This window comes from Phoca vitulina, unplaced genomic scaffold, assembly GCF_004348235.1.
Source record: "Phoca vitulina isolate PV1807 unplaced genomic scaffold, GSC_HSeal_1.0 scaffold98, whole genome shotgun sequence".
Lineage (NCBI taxonomy): Eukaryota > Metazoa > Chordata > Mammalia > Carnivora > Phocidae > Phoca > Phoca vitulina.
In genome coordinates this window covers 177,986-193,846 of record NW_022589801.1, presented here as the reverse complement: position 1 = coordinate 193,846, position 15,861 = coordinate 177,986, and the positions used below count along the sequence as shown (strand labels likewise).

General features: G+C 49.9%; 1 protein-coding gene across 1 annotated transcript in view; it reads right to left on the bottom strand.

The window, feature by feature from the left end:
• THADA (THADA armadillo repeat containing) overlaps positions 1-15,861 on the bottom strand; it is a 223,448-nt gene that overhangs the window by 41,613 nt on the left and 165,974 nt on the right. Inside the window, exons 10-11 of the mRNA XM_032397354.1 lie at positions 13,100-13,253; positions 10,848-10,979 (exon numbers count right to left, since the gene is read on the bottom strand). Coding sequence (XP_032253245.1) covers positions 10,848-10,979; positions 13,100-13,253 — 286 coding nt within the window. The remainder of the gene's footprint in view (positions 1-10,847; positions 10,980-13,099; positions 13,254-15,861) is intronic.

Here is a 15,861-nt window from a genome sequence, read left to right as displayed (position 1 = left end):
GTTGAGGGGGGGCAGAGGGAGAAGGAGAGAGAGAATCTTAAGCAGCTTCCAAGCTGAGTGTGGAGCCTGATGCGGGGCTTGACCTCACGACCCTGAGATTGTGACCTGAGCTGCAACCAAGAGTCGGATGCTTTTTTTTTTTTTTAAAGATTTTATTTATTTATTTGACAGAGAGAGAGAGAGCGAGAGCAGGAACACAAGCAGGGGGAATGGGAGAGGGAGAAGCAGGCTTCCCGCGGAGCAGGGAGCCCGATGTGGGGCTTGATCCCAGGACTCGGGGATCGTGACCTGAGCCGAAGGCAGACGCTTAATGACTGAGCCACCCAGGCGCCCCAAGAGTCAGATGCTTAACTGACGGAGCCACCCAGGCACCCCACGAGCCTTTTATGTGAGGAGGGTGAAATAAGCTGCTACCTCGTTTAAGCCACTTTTAACTTGGGTCTCTGTTACAGGTGCCAAATCTATACCCTGACTAAAACACCAGCGGCTTCATGCTTGAGATCCCAAGAAAACACTTCAGAAAGTCTGTCTCAAGATCGGCCCCAAAGTAAGATCCTTGGTTGTACTCTACCAACTTGAGTCCTTCTGCTGGAGGTGGGGCTGAGTGGAGAGGGAAATGGGGCGGGGGGTGTAGGGGAGGCAAGCTGCAGTCAAGGCCAACCTTTGTTTCTGATTCTCGCGTGATGCTCTCCGCCTTTGCTCCTTTAGACCAGCTTCACAGGAAACCACTTTTGAAAATCTGGATTACTGAACTACACGAGGATCTCCCACTCATTTAGATGATGTCTGAGTGACCTGGCCCAAGCATATCCCCTTACAATCCCATTCTCCTCACAGCATCAGTGTATGTGTTCACGTCCAAACTGCTTCTGTGTCTTCTTTACAGAGAGCCACCCTGAAAGGTGTCCAGATTGACCACACACCAGCCTACACATGTATCCAAATGCACACACTCAACGCGTGCAGGTAAGAATACTCCCCGTGGAGCCCCATGACCACCAGAGCCACCTCCTACTCTGTTCTGCCTACAAGAGCTTCTGCCCTGTGGATTCCTGTGGTCAGAAGAGAGCCTCCTGGGGTCAGAGGAGAGCCGCTGGAGCAAGGAAGCCTGGCGATCAGCCTCAGAGACTTGAGAACAAAACCTGGGCGTTTCATGGGCAGGATGAGGGCTTTCTAGGCTCTGATGTTACTCTTCACACCTCTTGGGATCACAATGGGATGCTGAAGAATGAGGGGCTACTACAGTGCCCAGTTATGTTATGACAGTCTGGGTTTGACACTCATTTGGTTTCGGGGACTGGAGGAAGAAGGAAGGTCATCCTCTGGCCAGTCTGCAGGTGAATGGACTTGGGTGGGAAAAGGGGTCACGTGCCCGGGTAGGTGTGGATGAAAGGTGTGGAGGGAGGGCTCAGGAAGGGCACTCCCTGATGAGCTAGGGTGGGAGGGGGGTGCAGCCAGCCAGTCGGGGGATGAATGAAGATGGGGATCCATCTGGTCACCCTGACAGGCGATCCTAACTCCTGAGACTGGCTTAGGTTCTAAAGGGAAGACTCTTCGCAATAGTCAAAGAGGAATCCTGCGTCCTGGTGCAGCCTAACTGAGGAAAATTTAGGCTCCTGAGTTGGGAAAGGGAAAGCACAGAGATCAGAGCTGAGGCCAGAGCAGGAAAACGAGGATCACTGGGCTCTGGGCTTGTCCTGACTAAGCACGTCAGTGCCAGAGAGCCTAAGCCCCAGACTGTGGGCTTATCATCACCCTCAGGGGTCAGTCACCTTGGGCCCAGGGAGCTTGGCTTTCAGGAGCAGCAACAGTGGAGGCAAAATGATGCAAAACTGACCCTCATTTCCTCGAGAGGAGTACGTTGTTGTCTCTGTGGGGCTTAGTCACGGAGAGGCCATGGAAACAATCCCATCACCCCAGCAACCAGGCCCAGCCAGGGTACTCAGCAGCAGTGGCAACCTGCTCCCAGATTTAAGACAGGAGCATAGTTACCATCTGCTTTTGCACATCATGGGGCCAGCTGCCAGGGACGCATTCGCCAGGACGCAGGTGAACGTCACGGCCCAGCTTCCAAGGACACGGTGATGGGCAAGGCAATTTGGTGCGTGGTGAGTGGGGCTGCACTGGGAGAAGAGAGAATCAGCTCCTGACAGCGTCCCTCCTTCAACAGATGTTTCCCTGTTTCCCTTCACCCTCTGCCGGCGAGCTGCCAGAGGTCCACCTGGGAGCTAGAATCACAATTCCTGCCTTGTTGTGTTTCCTCCCCTGGACCCTACTGACAATACGGATGAACACCCAGAGGCCCCGAGAGCGAGGCCCAGGAGAGAGCAAGGCTGCAGCGTCAGGGCTCACTGCAGGGTGTGGTTTTATTGCTGGGAGATGCCTGGTTTTGTAGAACACTCTGTTCTTCTCACCCCTGTGATGCTGGAGTTCCTTCAGGCCCTCTCTCCAAGGCAGTGTTCCCTCTCCTCTGCCCCTACCGCACAGCTCCTACTTCTCCCCTTGACCCCAACCCAGGAGTCCAGATTATTCTCAGGAGCGCCCCTACATTTCTGTCACTTCTAGAAGCCGAGGTCTGGGGAGCAGTAGAGAGAAGCGCTGCTCTGTGTCTCAGTGGGCCTGTGTTTTAGACCTTTTTCCCACTAATTATGTGACACTGGGGAAATCATTTACCTTCCCTGGCCTTAGGTTTCCACATCTAAAACCCTCAAGTCCCGTGATCCCCTTCCTTTAGGATCCTTGGGAAGGGGGGACAAAAGCCTTGATGTAGGACCTCCTGCCACCTCCCACTGCAGCCACCCACCCTCACCGCCCCAATTCCCACTGCCTTTCCCAGGACAAGCTCTGTCTCTGAGCTCTTGGGTCCCCAAGCCATTTTCCTGGGCTGATTCTAGTGTCTTCCTTTTGAACACAACAGTGAATTTAGAAGACCTTCAGCATCCCTCTTTGGTTAACTCCTCGGCTCCAAACCTAGAGGGCTGGGTTTCGAGTCCCCTTTGTGTGTCAGAGGAAGTACTGAACGTGCAAGGCCTTTGTCCCTCTGGACCCTGAGCTCCATCGCTGCTCGATACTTCTCTTCCACCGGGCCCGGGGTCCACTGCTTCAACTCCCTGACCTTCAGCTGATTCGTATTTAAAATGGAGGCAAAAGTAAAATATCTCAGAGTGGCTGTGAGAATTGGAAGAAGCCAAGAGTGCCTGCTGGGTGATGTTCTCCATCTCCCTACCCCTGCCACTGGCTGACTCAGAGTGGGGAGGAGACCACCAGAAGAGGCCCCAGGAGGAAGGGGCCTCCATCCTCAGAGCTGCTGCCACCAACTCTAGGCCTTCCAGATGGATCCATTTGGCACTGGCCCGGGTCCGCTGACCAGGGCCTGAGGATCAACTGGAACTCTCCCCTGGCTGGTCATGTCCCAGCCCAGTGGGCCACTATGGATAGAATTCTTGCTCAAGAAATTCCACCTAGTGTGAGACAGAAATGAAATGGCGAGGGAGGGGTACGGCTAGTCCAGGCTCTGCCACCATGGCCTTGCCTTAGCAGGTGCCCCATCCGTTCCTGGTTGAATTACTGTCTCTGGGAAGACGTGGGGCCTAAGGCAGCTGAGTCTGCAGCAACGAGGACCTGCCACCTCCAGGCAATTTCATAACAAGGAGAACCCAGGGGCGCCTGGGTGGCTCAGTCGGTTGAGCGTCTGCCTTCGGCTCAGGTCACGATCCCAGCGTCCTGGGATGGAGTCCTGCATCGGGCTCCCTGCTCAGTGGGGAGTCTGCTTCTCCCTCTCCCACTCCCGCTGCTCTCCCTGCTCGTGCTCTCTTGCTCGTGCTTGCTCTCTCTCTCAAATAAATAAAATCTTTAAAAAAGAGAGAGAATCCAAAGTGCTCTACACCTCCCTTGCCTTAGGTTGATTCTAAAAACACTGATCTCTTTACTGTGTTTAACTACTGTGAAGGACACATTCCTCCATTCCTTCACCCAACTGATCATCCAACAGTGATTTTTTGCTGAGCATCTGTTATGTGCCAGGTTCTGGGAATATAGCAGCAAGCAGAAGAGACAAAAATCTTGCCCTCTTGGAACTTTTATTCTGGTAGAAGGAGACAAAGAACAAAGTAAGGAAACGGTAAAATAAGACAGTGAAAGGACTACACAGAGAGTTAAACCAGCAGACGAATGGGTGGCTATTCTAAACTGGGTGGTCGAGGCAGGCTGCTGCGGAGATGCACCGAAGCAGAGATTGAAACGACAGGAAGGAGGTGAGTTAGCTGTGTGGGACCAGGGAAGACCATTCCAAGCAGAGGAAGTGGCTAGTGCAAAGGGCTTATGGCTGGCATGAAGCTGGCGAGTTAAAGAACCCCGAGGGAGGCGGGAGTGGCTGGAGCAGAGAAAGAAAGGGAGCAAGGACAGCAAATGGGGTTGGGGAGAGGCAGGGGTGAGGTCGGGTACAGCTTTATATGTTACTTTAGGAGTTGGCTTTTATTCTGAGAAAGAAGGGAAGCCAAGGGAGCGCTCTCAGCAGGACGGCAACATCATCTGATCTACTCTGTAAAAAGAGCCCATTACTGGCCTCATGGACAAGGAACGGCAGGTAGGTAAGCGCAGAGGCAGGAAGACCTAGCAGGAGGTTTTTGCAGAAGTCCAGGACAGAGATGATGGTGGCTTGCACCAGCGCATGAAACAAGCCTGGTGGACAGGCAACTTGTAACTATTTCTCAAACGAATATGCTCAATGTCACCACTTTTGGCCTTGTACTTAAACAGTAAGAGAAAAAGCTTTGGACCATCTAGGCAGCCATGAAAGGGGGATTGAGAAAACAATTCAGAATTTAAAAACAGGCAAAAAAGAAATGATAGAGGCCGGTCAGGCCTGGAGACGGGTGTGAAGCTTCATTCTCCTGTAGTGGTTATCTTATTTGGGTCATTCTTCTCCAGAAAAATGTACTTGGTATATACCCATCAGGTTACACTCAGGGAGCAGAAAGCTCTCTAAATCTGAGTCTGGGGCCGCGGGCCCTGCCACCCAAGCATGGAAGAGACAGTGTGGGGATGGTGCCGGTGAGCAGGTTAGGGAGGCAGAGGGAGGAGGGAGGCCATGCTCTGAGGGCTCCAGGACCACCTGGGAAGCGCCAACAGTACAGGGCCTCCCCCCGGGCGTGGGGCTGGGTGGGCAGGAGGGGAGGCCTTGGCTCGCAGTCCTGGAAGTTCCAGGGGTGGAGCTGCCCGTGAGTCAGCCGAGGCCCCACAACTCCGGGGCTTTGCTGACCGGGCGTCACCGCGGGGCCGCCGTGTAATGTCAAAGTGACCCGGCCTCCCTCCCAGCCTGCTCAAGGCTTGGAGCCTGGGGGAAGAGTCAGCGCTGTCACGCCGTCTCCCAGGCTCTGTATGGGCGGCAGCTGTGCATGGTGCACGTGTGCAAGCGGGCAGGGGCGTGGGTGCTGGGGGAGGAACACGGTTTGGGGGAACCTGGGCAGACGTTAGGTCTTTTCTTCTCCACTGTGCCCTAGGCCAGATGACCTGCAATTCTGCCCACCAAGCTACCTGCCAAGGCCCTGTCCTCTAACCTCTGAGTCTCAGTTTTTCTACCTTCTGCTCCTGCCCCGCTCTTTCGCCTCCCTGGTAAGCTCCGCTGTGACTCTGGCGTCTCTGGGGGTCCTCATGCCGAGCACAGAGACTCTTCCTGTGTCTCCCGGATGACCCAGGGCCGTGGTCCCTGCAGTCCTGGGCTGGCTCCCTGGCCCCGCAGTCTGAGACCCAGACCTGAGCGGTAAGGGTGAGGAAGGGCTGCCAACTCTTCGCCTGCAAGACCCGGATGGTGGGTCACTCAGGCCTGCCGCTCCGGTTGCCCCTGGAGCTCATTCTTGCGCGGAGGGCCAGGCTGTCTGTTCTGGGGCACTTCCTTGGTTCAGAGGGCACTCTAATCTCCTTAGGAACTTGGGGCAGACCAGTTACTGACTGTTAGGCAGCCTACCCTGGTCAAAGAGCAGTCCATCAACACAGATTGAGCACCCACAGTATACCTAATGGGAGAGGGTCTAGCTCGTGGGCTAGTTGGAAGACAAAGCTACATGAAGAGAGTAGACCATGAAGGGCAAGGTGGGGTGAACCCCCTGAACAGCAGGGGTTCAGAGAAGGGGAGATCCTGGGAAGCTGGGGTGGTGGAGGTGGGATTGAACGTGTCACCACAAAAGATTTCTATCTGGCAGGATGAGCAGAAGCTTTACATGATTTTTTGTGGGTAGGAGGCCTGGTGCTTCTCTTCTCCTGCGTGCGTGCGTGCGTGCATGTGTGTGTGTGTATGCGCCTGTCTGTCTCTCTTTCTTAAAAGTCCTTTACACTTTTTGGGGCGCCTGGGTGGCTCAGTCGTTAAGCGTCTGCCTTCAGCTCAGGTCATGATCCCAGGGTCCTGGGATCGAGCCCCGCATCGGGCTCCCTGCTCAGCAGGAAGCCTGCTTCTCCCTCTCCCACTCCCCCTGCTTGTGTTCCCTCTCTCACTGTCTCTCTGTCAAATAAATAAATAAAATCTTAAAAAAAAAAAAAAGTCCTTTACACTTTTTACATGAGAAGTTGCTACCAAGAAGTCATCCTTCTTGAACCTAAACACTGGCAATGGGTATGGGGTCTGGAGCCCTTCCAATTTCTCCCCTGTTGCTTTTACCCAGAACTCTGTGTGCCTAACTTGAGAGTCACACAAATTTAGTGAGTTAAATGTACAGACTGTCCAGGTTGGTACCACCCCCTCCCCCCGCCTCCATGCCCAATGGAAGTCCTTGTTCGAGTGGAACCCAACATGAAATCCTGACGTGAATGGAACAGACATGAGTGAGCTGCTCGGGCGAGAATCAGGAGCCCAGGGAAGCAGGAGTCGCCGAGCTGATGGCTTTGAGTGTCTCCTGCTCTGGAAATGACAGCTCTTTTCAGAGCATTTCAAGGCTGGAAGTAAGGTCAGAGCAGGGAAAGGAGAAGGTGGAGCCTCACCTGGAGCCCTGCCCTTACCCTTTCTTGTCCTAGCTGCAAAATTCAATCCCCTATTCCTGAGTCCAGAAACGCCATTTCTGCTGTCCCTCTCGGTACTCTGTGGCTGATCTAGGAGTAGGGAGGTGAGGCGGGTCGTGCTTGCAAAGCTGAGAGAGCCTTGGGGGTGCTCAGAGTGGTGTTGACGGGCTGTGGGTTTTACCTTCCAGGTGACCAGGTGGGAAGCAGCACATGCACGAGGTCAGCAGGCAAAGAAGGTGAACAACAAATCCACCCTCATGAGGGCTATCTAAGCATGGGGTTATTTTCTCCAGGCCTCCCAGAATCATTAACCAACGGACACCACAAATCTATACCTGAAGCCAGCCATGCACAAGGGGACGTGCTACGGATGCAGTCTGAATGACGGGTTTAATGCTTGGCTCTTCTGTAGTTTCGAGTACCTGCGCCAGGGCTCCCAGGAGAACCGGGCAGTGTGCTGGGCAGGGCAGTTCGTTCTGTTCCCACAGCAGATAAAGGCCCCCTTTTGCCCTCTCAGTTTCCAGCACCCGTTTCCCCAAGGTCTAAGGAATCCTCTGTCCCAGATCACAGTGCCTTGTGGCCTCTAAGCATCCTTCCGGATTCCTGGTAGTTTCACTTCCTAGAAGGTGATGGCTTACCTGCTTACATCGGTGCCAGAGGCACGTCTAGGCGTTTCTCCAGAGATACCTCATGGGTTTGAGGCTGTGAAGGCCCCTCTGCTTTCCCTTGTCTCCCACCTCCCACCAGCACCAGCAGTCCACCTGCCATGCTCTCCCACCCCGCCCCCACTGACAGTGGCTCGCGACCCGCTCCCGGCTCGTCTCCTGGCCAGAGGTCTCCCTCCCCCGCCCCAGCCCGGGCCGTCGCGCACACTGCTGCTGGAAAGAGCTCCCCAGACAAGACGCTGGCAACACTGCTCCCCCACTGAATGCCCTCTCCGGCCTCCCATCACCTACAGAAGGAGGTCCTTAACTTGGTGTTCAGAGTCACCCCAAGAGCACGTGCCCCTGCCTTTCCAGCTTTATCTCCCACCCCACTCCCCTGGCCTCAGCCTGTGTTCTGGCCACTGCGCCCCCCAGTCAGCTCCCAAGTTCTCCCCAACTCCCAAGTTCTGGCTCTAGCTTCTTCTTCTGCGTTGAAATGCTCCCGTCTGTGTCCCATTTACCCGGTCTTTTGGGCCAGCCCCACTCTCAGGGACCTCCCTAGACCACACAATCAAGATGCACCCGGCACGTCCCTGCGCCCCCAGCACACTATCAGACAATGTACATGCAAAGCTCTCTGTCCACATCCAGCCCTCACTGATAGGATGGGGTCTCAGAGGCAGGGAGTCCTTGTGTTTTATTCTTAGGAGGAAAAGTGACAATTTTTTTTTTTTTTAACAATATTTAGCCTTCTCAAAGAAGACATTAAATATTACCATGATTTAATAATATTTTACTATGGCGTTCATTAGACCATTGGTTTGGGGAGAAAATTAAGAAAATGTATTTTCAAGCTATTCAAGACTCAAAAGTGATAATTAACTCTGAACACCACAGAGCAAACCGTTAGTAGTATAGTCTACAAAATCCCTGCATGCTGAAGGAATGAGAAAAGTTACCATCAGCCACTTGATATCCTCAAGAAATGTCAAAACAAGACAATATTGTTCTTGTGTGTCAGCTGGCTGAACTTCTGACTAAAGCAAAAATCAGGAGTGTTCCTCAGCCTTCAGCTACTTTTCAGGCCCAGAGAGGAAGATGTATATTTTTTGCTTGAGAAAATCAAGCTGTATTATGGAGTTCTGTCTAAGCATTGCCACCAGGCTGAACAAGGAACACACGAGGAAGTCCTGAGCGACTGTCCCCATATAGCAACATTATGTTGCTGAGACCTTTGAGGAATCTGGCTTGGGTTTGATTTTTTTGGGAAGCAAAAATTCACTCAAAATGAGTTAAAAAAAGGGGGGGGGTGGGCAGGATATTTTCAAATAACTTAGGGGAAAGGAGTCACAGAGAGGGCTGAATTGTTGGGAAACCAGTCAGATGGTCTAGCAATATAGGCTGTGTTGGTGTTTTCAAGTTGTGGAACTGGATTTTTTTTAAAAAAACATTTTATTTTGAAATAATTTCAAATATACAGAAAAGATGCAAGTATAGTAACTCCATATCTGTGTTTACTATTTACACGCACACATGATTATTGTTCCTGAACCATCTGAGGGTATGTAACAGGAGGTGTGCCTCTTTGACCCCTTAATATTTCAGTGTGTACTTCCTAAGAACAAAATAGTCTCTTACAAAACCACAGTACAGTTATCAAATTCAGGAAATTTAAAATTGATTTTAATCTACAGACAATATTTCAGTATTGTCAGTTGTTCTAGAAATTTCCTGTACGGCTTTTCATCCCTCTAGCACAGGATCTAGTCCAGGGTAACACACTACATTTCATTGTTATAGAATCCTTGTCTTTTTCACACCTTAGATCCTCTTTTTATAGGCCAAGGTGAGGAATACAAAAATAGGTAGCCTTTTACATTTATTTCCCTAAGAGGCTTTTACACATGGATATTTACATGTGAAAGGCACTCGATATTTAATTATTGGTTTGTATTTCTTGAGGAAAAAATTTAAACTAGAAGGAGGAAGATCATGGCAATACACTTTTACTATAGGTGAACTTGGAGAAATTCTGAAAGAAATAGAAGTAGTCGGGTAACAACTATGAAGATCAGGAGGGAATAAGTCCACTGATGAATTCCAGTATGCCATAACCTTTCCCATTTTTGGTGGAGAGGGTCCTAGAGAAATCTTGTGAGTATTGTATTCCACCAAATATTTACTGAGCACTTGCTGGGTGCTCTGTGTGTCCTTCTAAGGGAAACACGCAATCGGGAAAAGGAATGAATCACTAATGGCGGAATTACAGATCCAGGAACTTGGACAGGCCGGGAAGCGGGTGGGGAGAGGGCTTCTTGCACATCACATTCAGAATCAAACTGCATGTCTTCCCACTGAGAGGCAAAGCAGGTCCCAACCAAACCTGCTCTGGAGCAGCATTACCAAGAGATTATTCAAAAACCAGCTTCTCCCACACATGCCATGACAACAGAGGACTCTAGAATGCGGAAGTTCTTATTCCAAGGGAAGCCTCCAGCATCCCCAGCCACTGGGACGAGGAGCCCTGAGTCAGTTACAAACCCTGTATGGCCACTCCCCCTCCCATTCTGCTGTCCATTCTGCTCAGCCTGTGACCTCTTGCCTCCAAATGCTGTTCTTGCTTCTCCTTGGGATGGCAGACCCAGAGATCCTTCCTGACAACCCAAGTGCAGGGAATGCAAGTCCACCAGAGCAGACATCCTCCCAGCTGGCTACTTGTCCAGAGGTGTGACCTTGCTTCTACTCCCAGTTAACTTGACTCATACTCATCTGTTTCCATCACATGTGAAAACTAACAGAAGTACAAAATGATAGATCTATGATTCCCGGGTTATGTAACCACACAGATAATCATGACTTAGCCTTATTTAAAAAGGATGACAATGTAACTAGCTAACAGCACTGTTTATTAGATTTCTATCTTTGAAGACGATTTTTCTCTATGATGTCCTAGATAAGGGGTCAGCAGACTATGGCTAGCAGGTCAAATCTGGACAGCTGCCTGTTTTTGTACGTAAAGCTTTATTGGAACACAGTCACGCCCACATGTTTACCTACTGTTTAGGGCTGCTTTCCCACTAAAACAGCAGAGTGGAGACAGAAACCGAATGGCCAAGAACGGTTAAAATATTCACTCTCTGGCTATTTACAGAAAAAGCGTGCCAACTCCGTCCAAGAGAAATAAGGCACTGCTGAAGGGTAAGAATGAGGTACCTGTTGATTGGCAGGTGCTTCCTTGTGACATGGCAGTCACTACAGTTCCTGTGGCTGCATCTCGGACGGCTTGCTCCTCACTCTGCAGGAGGGTGAGGACACATCTCCAGAGAGCAAGTGTATCCTGCAATCCTAAGAAGACCAAAAGGAATTCAAATTACCTACGGTTCAATTTACAAGCAGGTACAAATACTGCTTTAAATCCACGGTGGTGGTGGGGGGGTGCGCCTCAGTGGCTCAGTTGGTTAAGCGTCTGCCTTCGGCTCAGGTCATGATCTCAGGGTCCTGGGACTGAGTCCTGCATCGGGCTCCTTGCTCAGTGGGGAGTCTGCTTCTCCCTCTCCATCTGACCCTCCTTCCTACTCATGCTCTTTCTCAAATAAATAAATAAAATCTTTAAAAATAAATAAATAAATCCATGGTGGAAGAGAGCAATCTTTAAATGAGCAACAGGCATGCCTTTCTTCCTGGGTATTTCAAGAAAGGACGACTTGGCAGTCAGATTAACAGTGGAAGAGAGAGGGCCCTTGGGGGCAGGTTTGGAAATGTCTGTCTTTTTTGGGGGGGAAGGCTTCTGGAGGCAAGCAGCCCTAGGCAAGGGCCCCTGGAAGGTGTGGCCCAGCTGACTAAGGCCCTGGGCCCAGCTGTCCACAATGATTCACGATTCTTAGGAATGAAACTTTACGCATCAAGAATGCTTTGGGGAAACAAGCCCAGTGTTGATTTGAGTGACTGCTTGAGCTTATAAATTCTGAAAGCAAAGTTTCAATCAAGATTATACTTTGCGGTGGGGTAAGCACTGAAAAGGGGAGGGAACCACAGAGGATAGCCTGTGCCACGTCCATGTGGGGCCCACTCTCTGACCACCATTGCCCCTGGGCAGGAGCTCTGTGTGGTCCCTGTGCTAGGCACTGCTGGGGACAACGGGACAGGAAAAGACAGTACATGCCCCTGAGCAATGGAAGGAACATCAAGTCAAGGACACAAGGCAAGGAGAAGTCAGGGATGGAAATGGCTGGCTGTGCCTCACAGCAGGGAAAGATCATGGTGGACCGGTGTGCTGGAGGCAGACTTCATGAGGGAGGCGACAGGTGGGCAGGGCCTCACAGAAAGGAAGTGTGTTGTCTAGGGGGTAGGCCCAGGCTTGGGCAGGGTCACAATAGGAGACCCACAGGAGACCAGCACTCATCACCCCTAGCCTTACAATGGGGGACCTGCCCTGTCCTAAGAACTCTCCTTCGACTACCCTCTCCCTTATCTGCCCGCAGAGAACCTGGTACCAGAGACACCAGTGCGTTAGTCATATCAAGATATGAGTTCCCTACCAATGATGCACAGAGCCTGTGCTGGGGAGTGGTGGCCGATGAGCAGAGAGGGCTGGCCAGGGCACAGAGCCACGTGAAAGGGTGTTTAGACTTTATCCTGAAGGCAATCAGAACCCACTCAAAGGCTTTAAGCAGTGGAGTGAAATGATCAGTTCTGTATTTCAGAAAGACCGCACAAGCTTTTGGAAGTATAAGGAGAATGGCTTTGGGGGTAAGATGGAAAGAAAGGAGGCCAGTTAAGAGGCTGTTGGTGAAAAAGGAGGAATTCGGAGGGTGGGGGGAACACATTTGAGAGATGCAAAGGTATGGTGCACACGGTCGGTTTTCATCTTCCCTCCTTTTTTTTTTTTTTTTTTTTTTAATCCAATGATTTTTTTTTATTGTTATGTTAATCCCCATACATTACATCATTAGTTTTAGATATAGTGTTCCATGATTCATTGTTTGTGCATAACACCCAGTGCTCCATGCAGAACGTGCCCTCCTCAATACCCATCACCAGGCTAACCCATCCTCCCACCCCCCTCCCCTCTAGAACCCTCAGTTTGTTTTTCAGAGTCCATCGTCTCTCATGGTTCTTCTCCCCCTCCGATTTCCCCCCCTTCATTCTTCCCCTCCTGCTACATTCTTCTTCTTCTTTTTTTCTTTCTTAACATATATTGCATTATTTGTTTCAGAGGTACAGATCTGAGATTCAACAGTCTTGCACAGTTCACAGCGCTTACCAGAACACATACCCTCCCCAGTGTCCATCACCCAGTCACCCCATCCCTCCCACCCCACCCCCCACTCCAGCAACCCTCAGTTTGTTTCCTGAGATTAAGCTTCCCTCCTTTTTTATCCTGGAGTACCTATTCATGCTTTTAGCTGTTTGGTGCAATGGACCTCGGACCTCAGACCCCCCACGCCCCAGCCTGGTGCACTTACCAAGAACGGGATGGAGGCTGGTGAGCAAGAACGGTGTGGTGCTGGTGAGGGCTTCAGCAGCAGCCAGCCTGGACTCTGTGGGAAGGTGTTCTCCACAGGAGAAGGCGACCAACTGAACCCACGACTTCAGTGTGGGGGCCACCGAGTCCCTGGTCTGAAAGCACAAAGCGTATGGCAGGTCCGCAGGTGCAGTTAGGGGCTGACATGGAATTAGGTGTGAGCCCCATATCCCACACTGGATGTGCAAATTAGCTCTTACCGCAGGGGAAGAAAAGTTTTCTAGTTGTTTTTCTAACCCAACTAGGGAGAAATAAACAAGCTCAGGGAAGAAAATGTGACTTGTCTTTCAGTAATACTGAGTCACTAGAACTAGCAAGAAAGTTCCTGGAGTCTTTCTGATGCAAATCAGGGTATCAGAACATTGGTGTATTTGACAGTTTCAGTAAAGACAAGCCTTCTGGGGAAAGACTATGGTAGCAAATAATACTGTTGTTTCCCATAGCCAGATGCTCCTTCTATCTTTAGTAACAGAACCTCAAATTTTGGGCTGGGCATAAAGACTACATTTCCCAGACCCCCTTTCACTTGGGAGTAATATATGATTAAGTTCTGACTAATGGTGTATTATTTTTAGGTCATGCCTTAGGAAACAGACGTGACCTTTACTTCACAGGTTTCTCTTTCCTGCTAGCTGAACAAGGACAAGATGGTGGAAGCTGGAGCAACCATTTGGGACCATAAGATGGAAGCCATGTTGAAAACAGCAGAACAAGGTACAAGGGTCTGGGGACCCAATACTGTCATGCCACCATATCTGCTTTGACTGCTGTGATCTGGTTTAAGCCACTGTATTTACGAGTTTCTGCTATAACATGTAAAGCAGCATCCTAACTAACATTATGGTTTAAGCAAAGCTCTATTTTTCTATAGTAACAGCTTTTTTTATTGAGATACGATTCACATACCATACAATTCACCCATTTAAAGTATATAGTTGAATTCTTAGTATATTCACAGGTTTGTACAACCATTACCACAGTCAATTTTAGAACATTTTCATCACCAAAAAGAGAAATCCTTAGTTAACAACCCCCATCCTGTCATCCTGTCAGCTCCCAGCCCTAAACCACTAATCTACTTTCAGTCTCTATGGATTTGTCTATTCTGGACATTCCATATGAACTGAACTATACAATACGTGGTCTTTTGTGACAGGCTTCTTTCATTTAGCATATTTTTAAAATTCATCCATGTTATAGATGTATCAGCACTTCATTATTTTTTGTGACTGAATAATATTTTTTTTTTTTTTTTTTGAGTGGACATAGCACATTTTGTTGACCCATTCATCAGTTGATGGACATCTGGATTGTTTCCGTCTTTTAAACCCTGGTTTTCTATGTATTCTAGAAAGGGGATTATTGTTCCAAATGTACTTTACTTCCCGTATCAAAGAAGCCTCTTTAATTGTTCAAAATTACTAACGATGGGCCTCTGTGGAACTAAAGAGATGAGCATCTTAGACCTTGAGGAAGAGGCCGACTCCCAATGTACAAAGAAACCCAGGTCTTCCTGGGAACTTCTTTTATGCATTTCTCTATGGTTTTGTTAATTTTTCTCTCCCTGGAAAACTCCCAATTTTTACCAAATACTGCTTCATTCAAGTACCAAGCAGTGCCTCTAAGACGCACATGAATACTGGTTAAAAGTGTCTGTGGATGAGAGCGAGGTCTTTTGGCAGATGGGACAGGCTGCCCTGTGACTGCTTTCTTAGAACTTCTTTTTTTTCCCTCTGGGCTGTAGTTTTTTTTTTTCAGCAAATCCTCTCCCTTCCTACAAACCTCTCCCCTTCAACCCCCCAACACACACTACTGACTTTTTTTTGGCTCTTTGTCTCTCCTGGTGACCAGCCAACTTTGGCCCCCTGGCCTGCCTCTGAATGCCCCACAGCAACCGTGGATCTGCTTAGCTCTCACCCTCTGTCCCCTCTGCCCAGCCGCCGCTCTCTGGACACAACCACCCCCTTCATGAAGTCTTCTCCTTAGCAGCCCTGCACTCCCTTCCTCCTCTGGATTCCTCCGGCCTCCTCCCTAGCAGGGCATTTAAGGTCACGATCTAACACTCCTCCTTGCTCATGACACTGTCCCTCCATCCTTGTTCATCTCCCGATTTCCCACACCTCTGGCTGTGCTACTTTACCGTAAGGAACTGGAACCCACGATGTTACGCTGCCACCCTCACAGTGTGGTCACGTGTAACCAGGAGCTTCAGGTAATATTACTGTAGTATCGACTGCCTTCTACTTGTAATAATACTCTGATAGGGACAGCTTTCTGATGCCCCTAAGTATACATGTATTTGTCTTAAGGCATCTTCCCAGGAAGCTGTTTTGGTTACTTTGGTTCCATCTTTCCCCCAAAGGACATGTGAGACAGAGGGGGCACATCCAGGCCTCCATACAAAGCCAGCTGGGCCATGTTCTGGGGGAAGAGTTAAGCCTTAGGGATGTATTTTCATACTTAGTTGGCCAGGGTGCAATCCCAGTGACTTGCTCACTCGCTCTTTGAAAAAAGAGTCTAGCTAGAAAAATAGGAAAAAAAAAAAACAAAGGGTTGGGTGTGTGTGTGTGTGTGTGTTTGTGTGTTTGTGTTGTACGAGAGGAGGTTGTGTTACCCTTAGGGACTCAAATCAAGCATGCCCAGGACAAGAGAAAAGAAATGCTGATGGTGGTGCTCAGAAAATTCTACAGAAGTTATACCCAA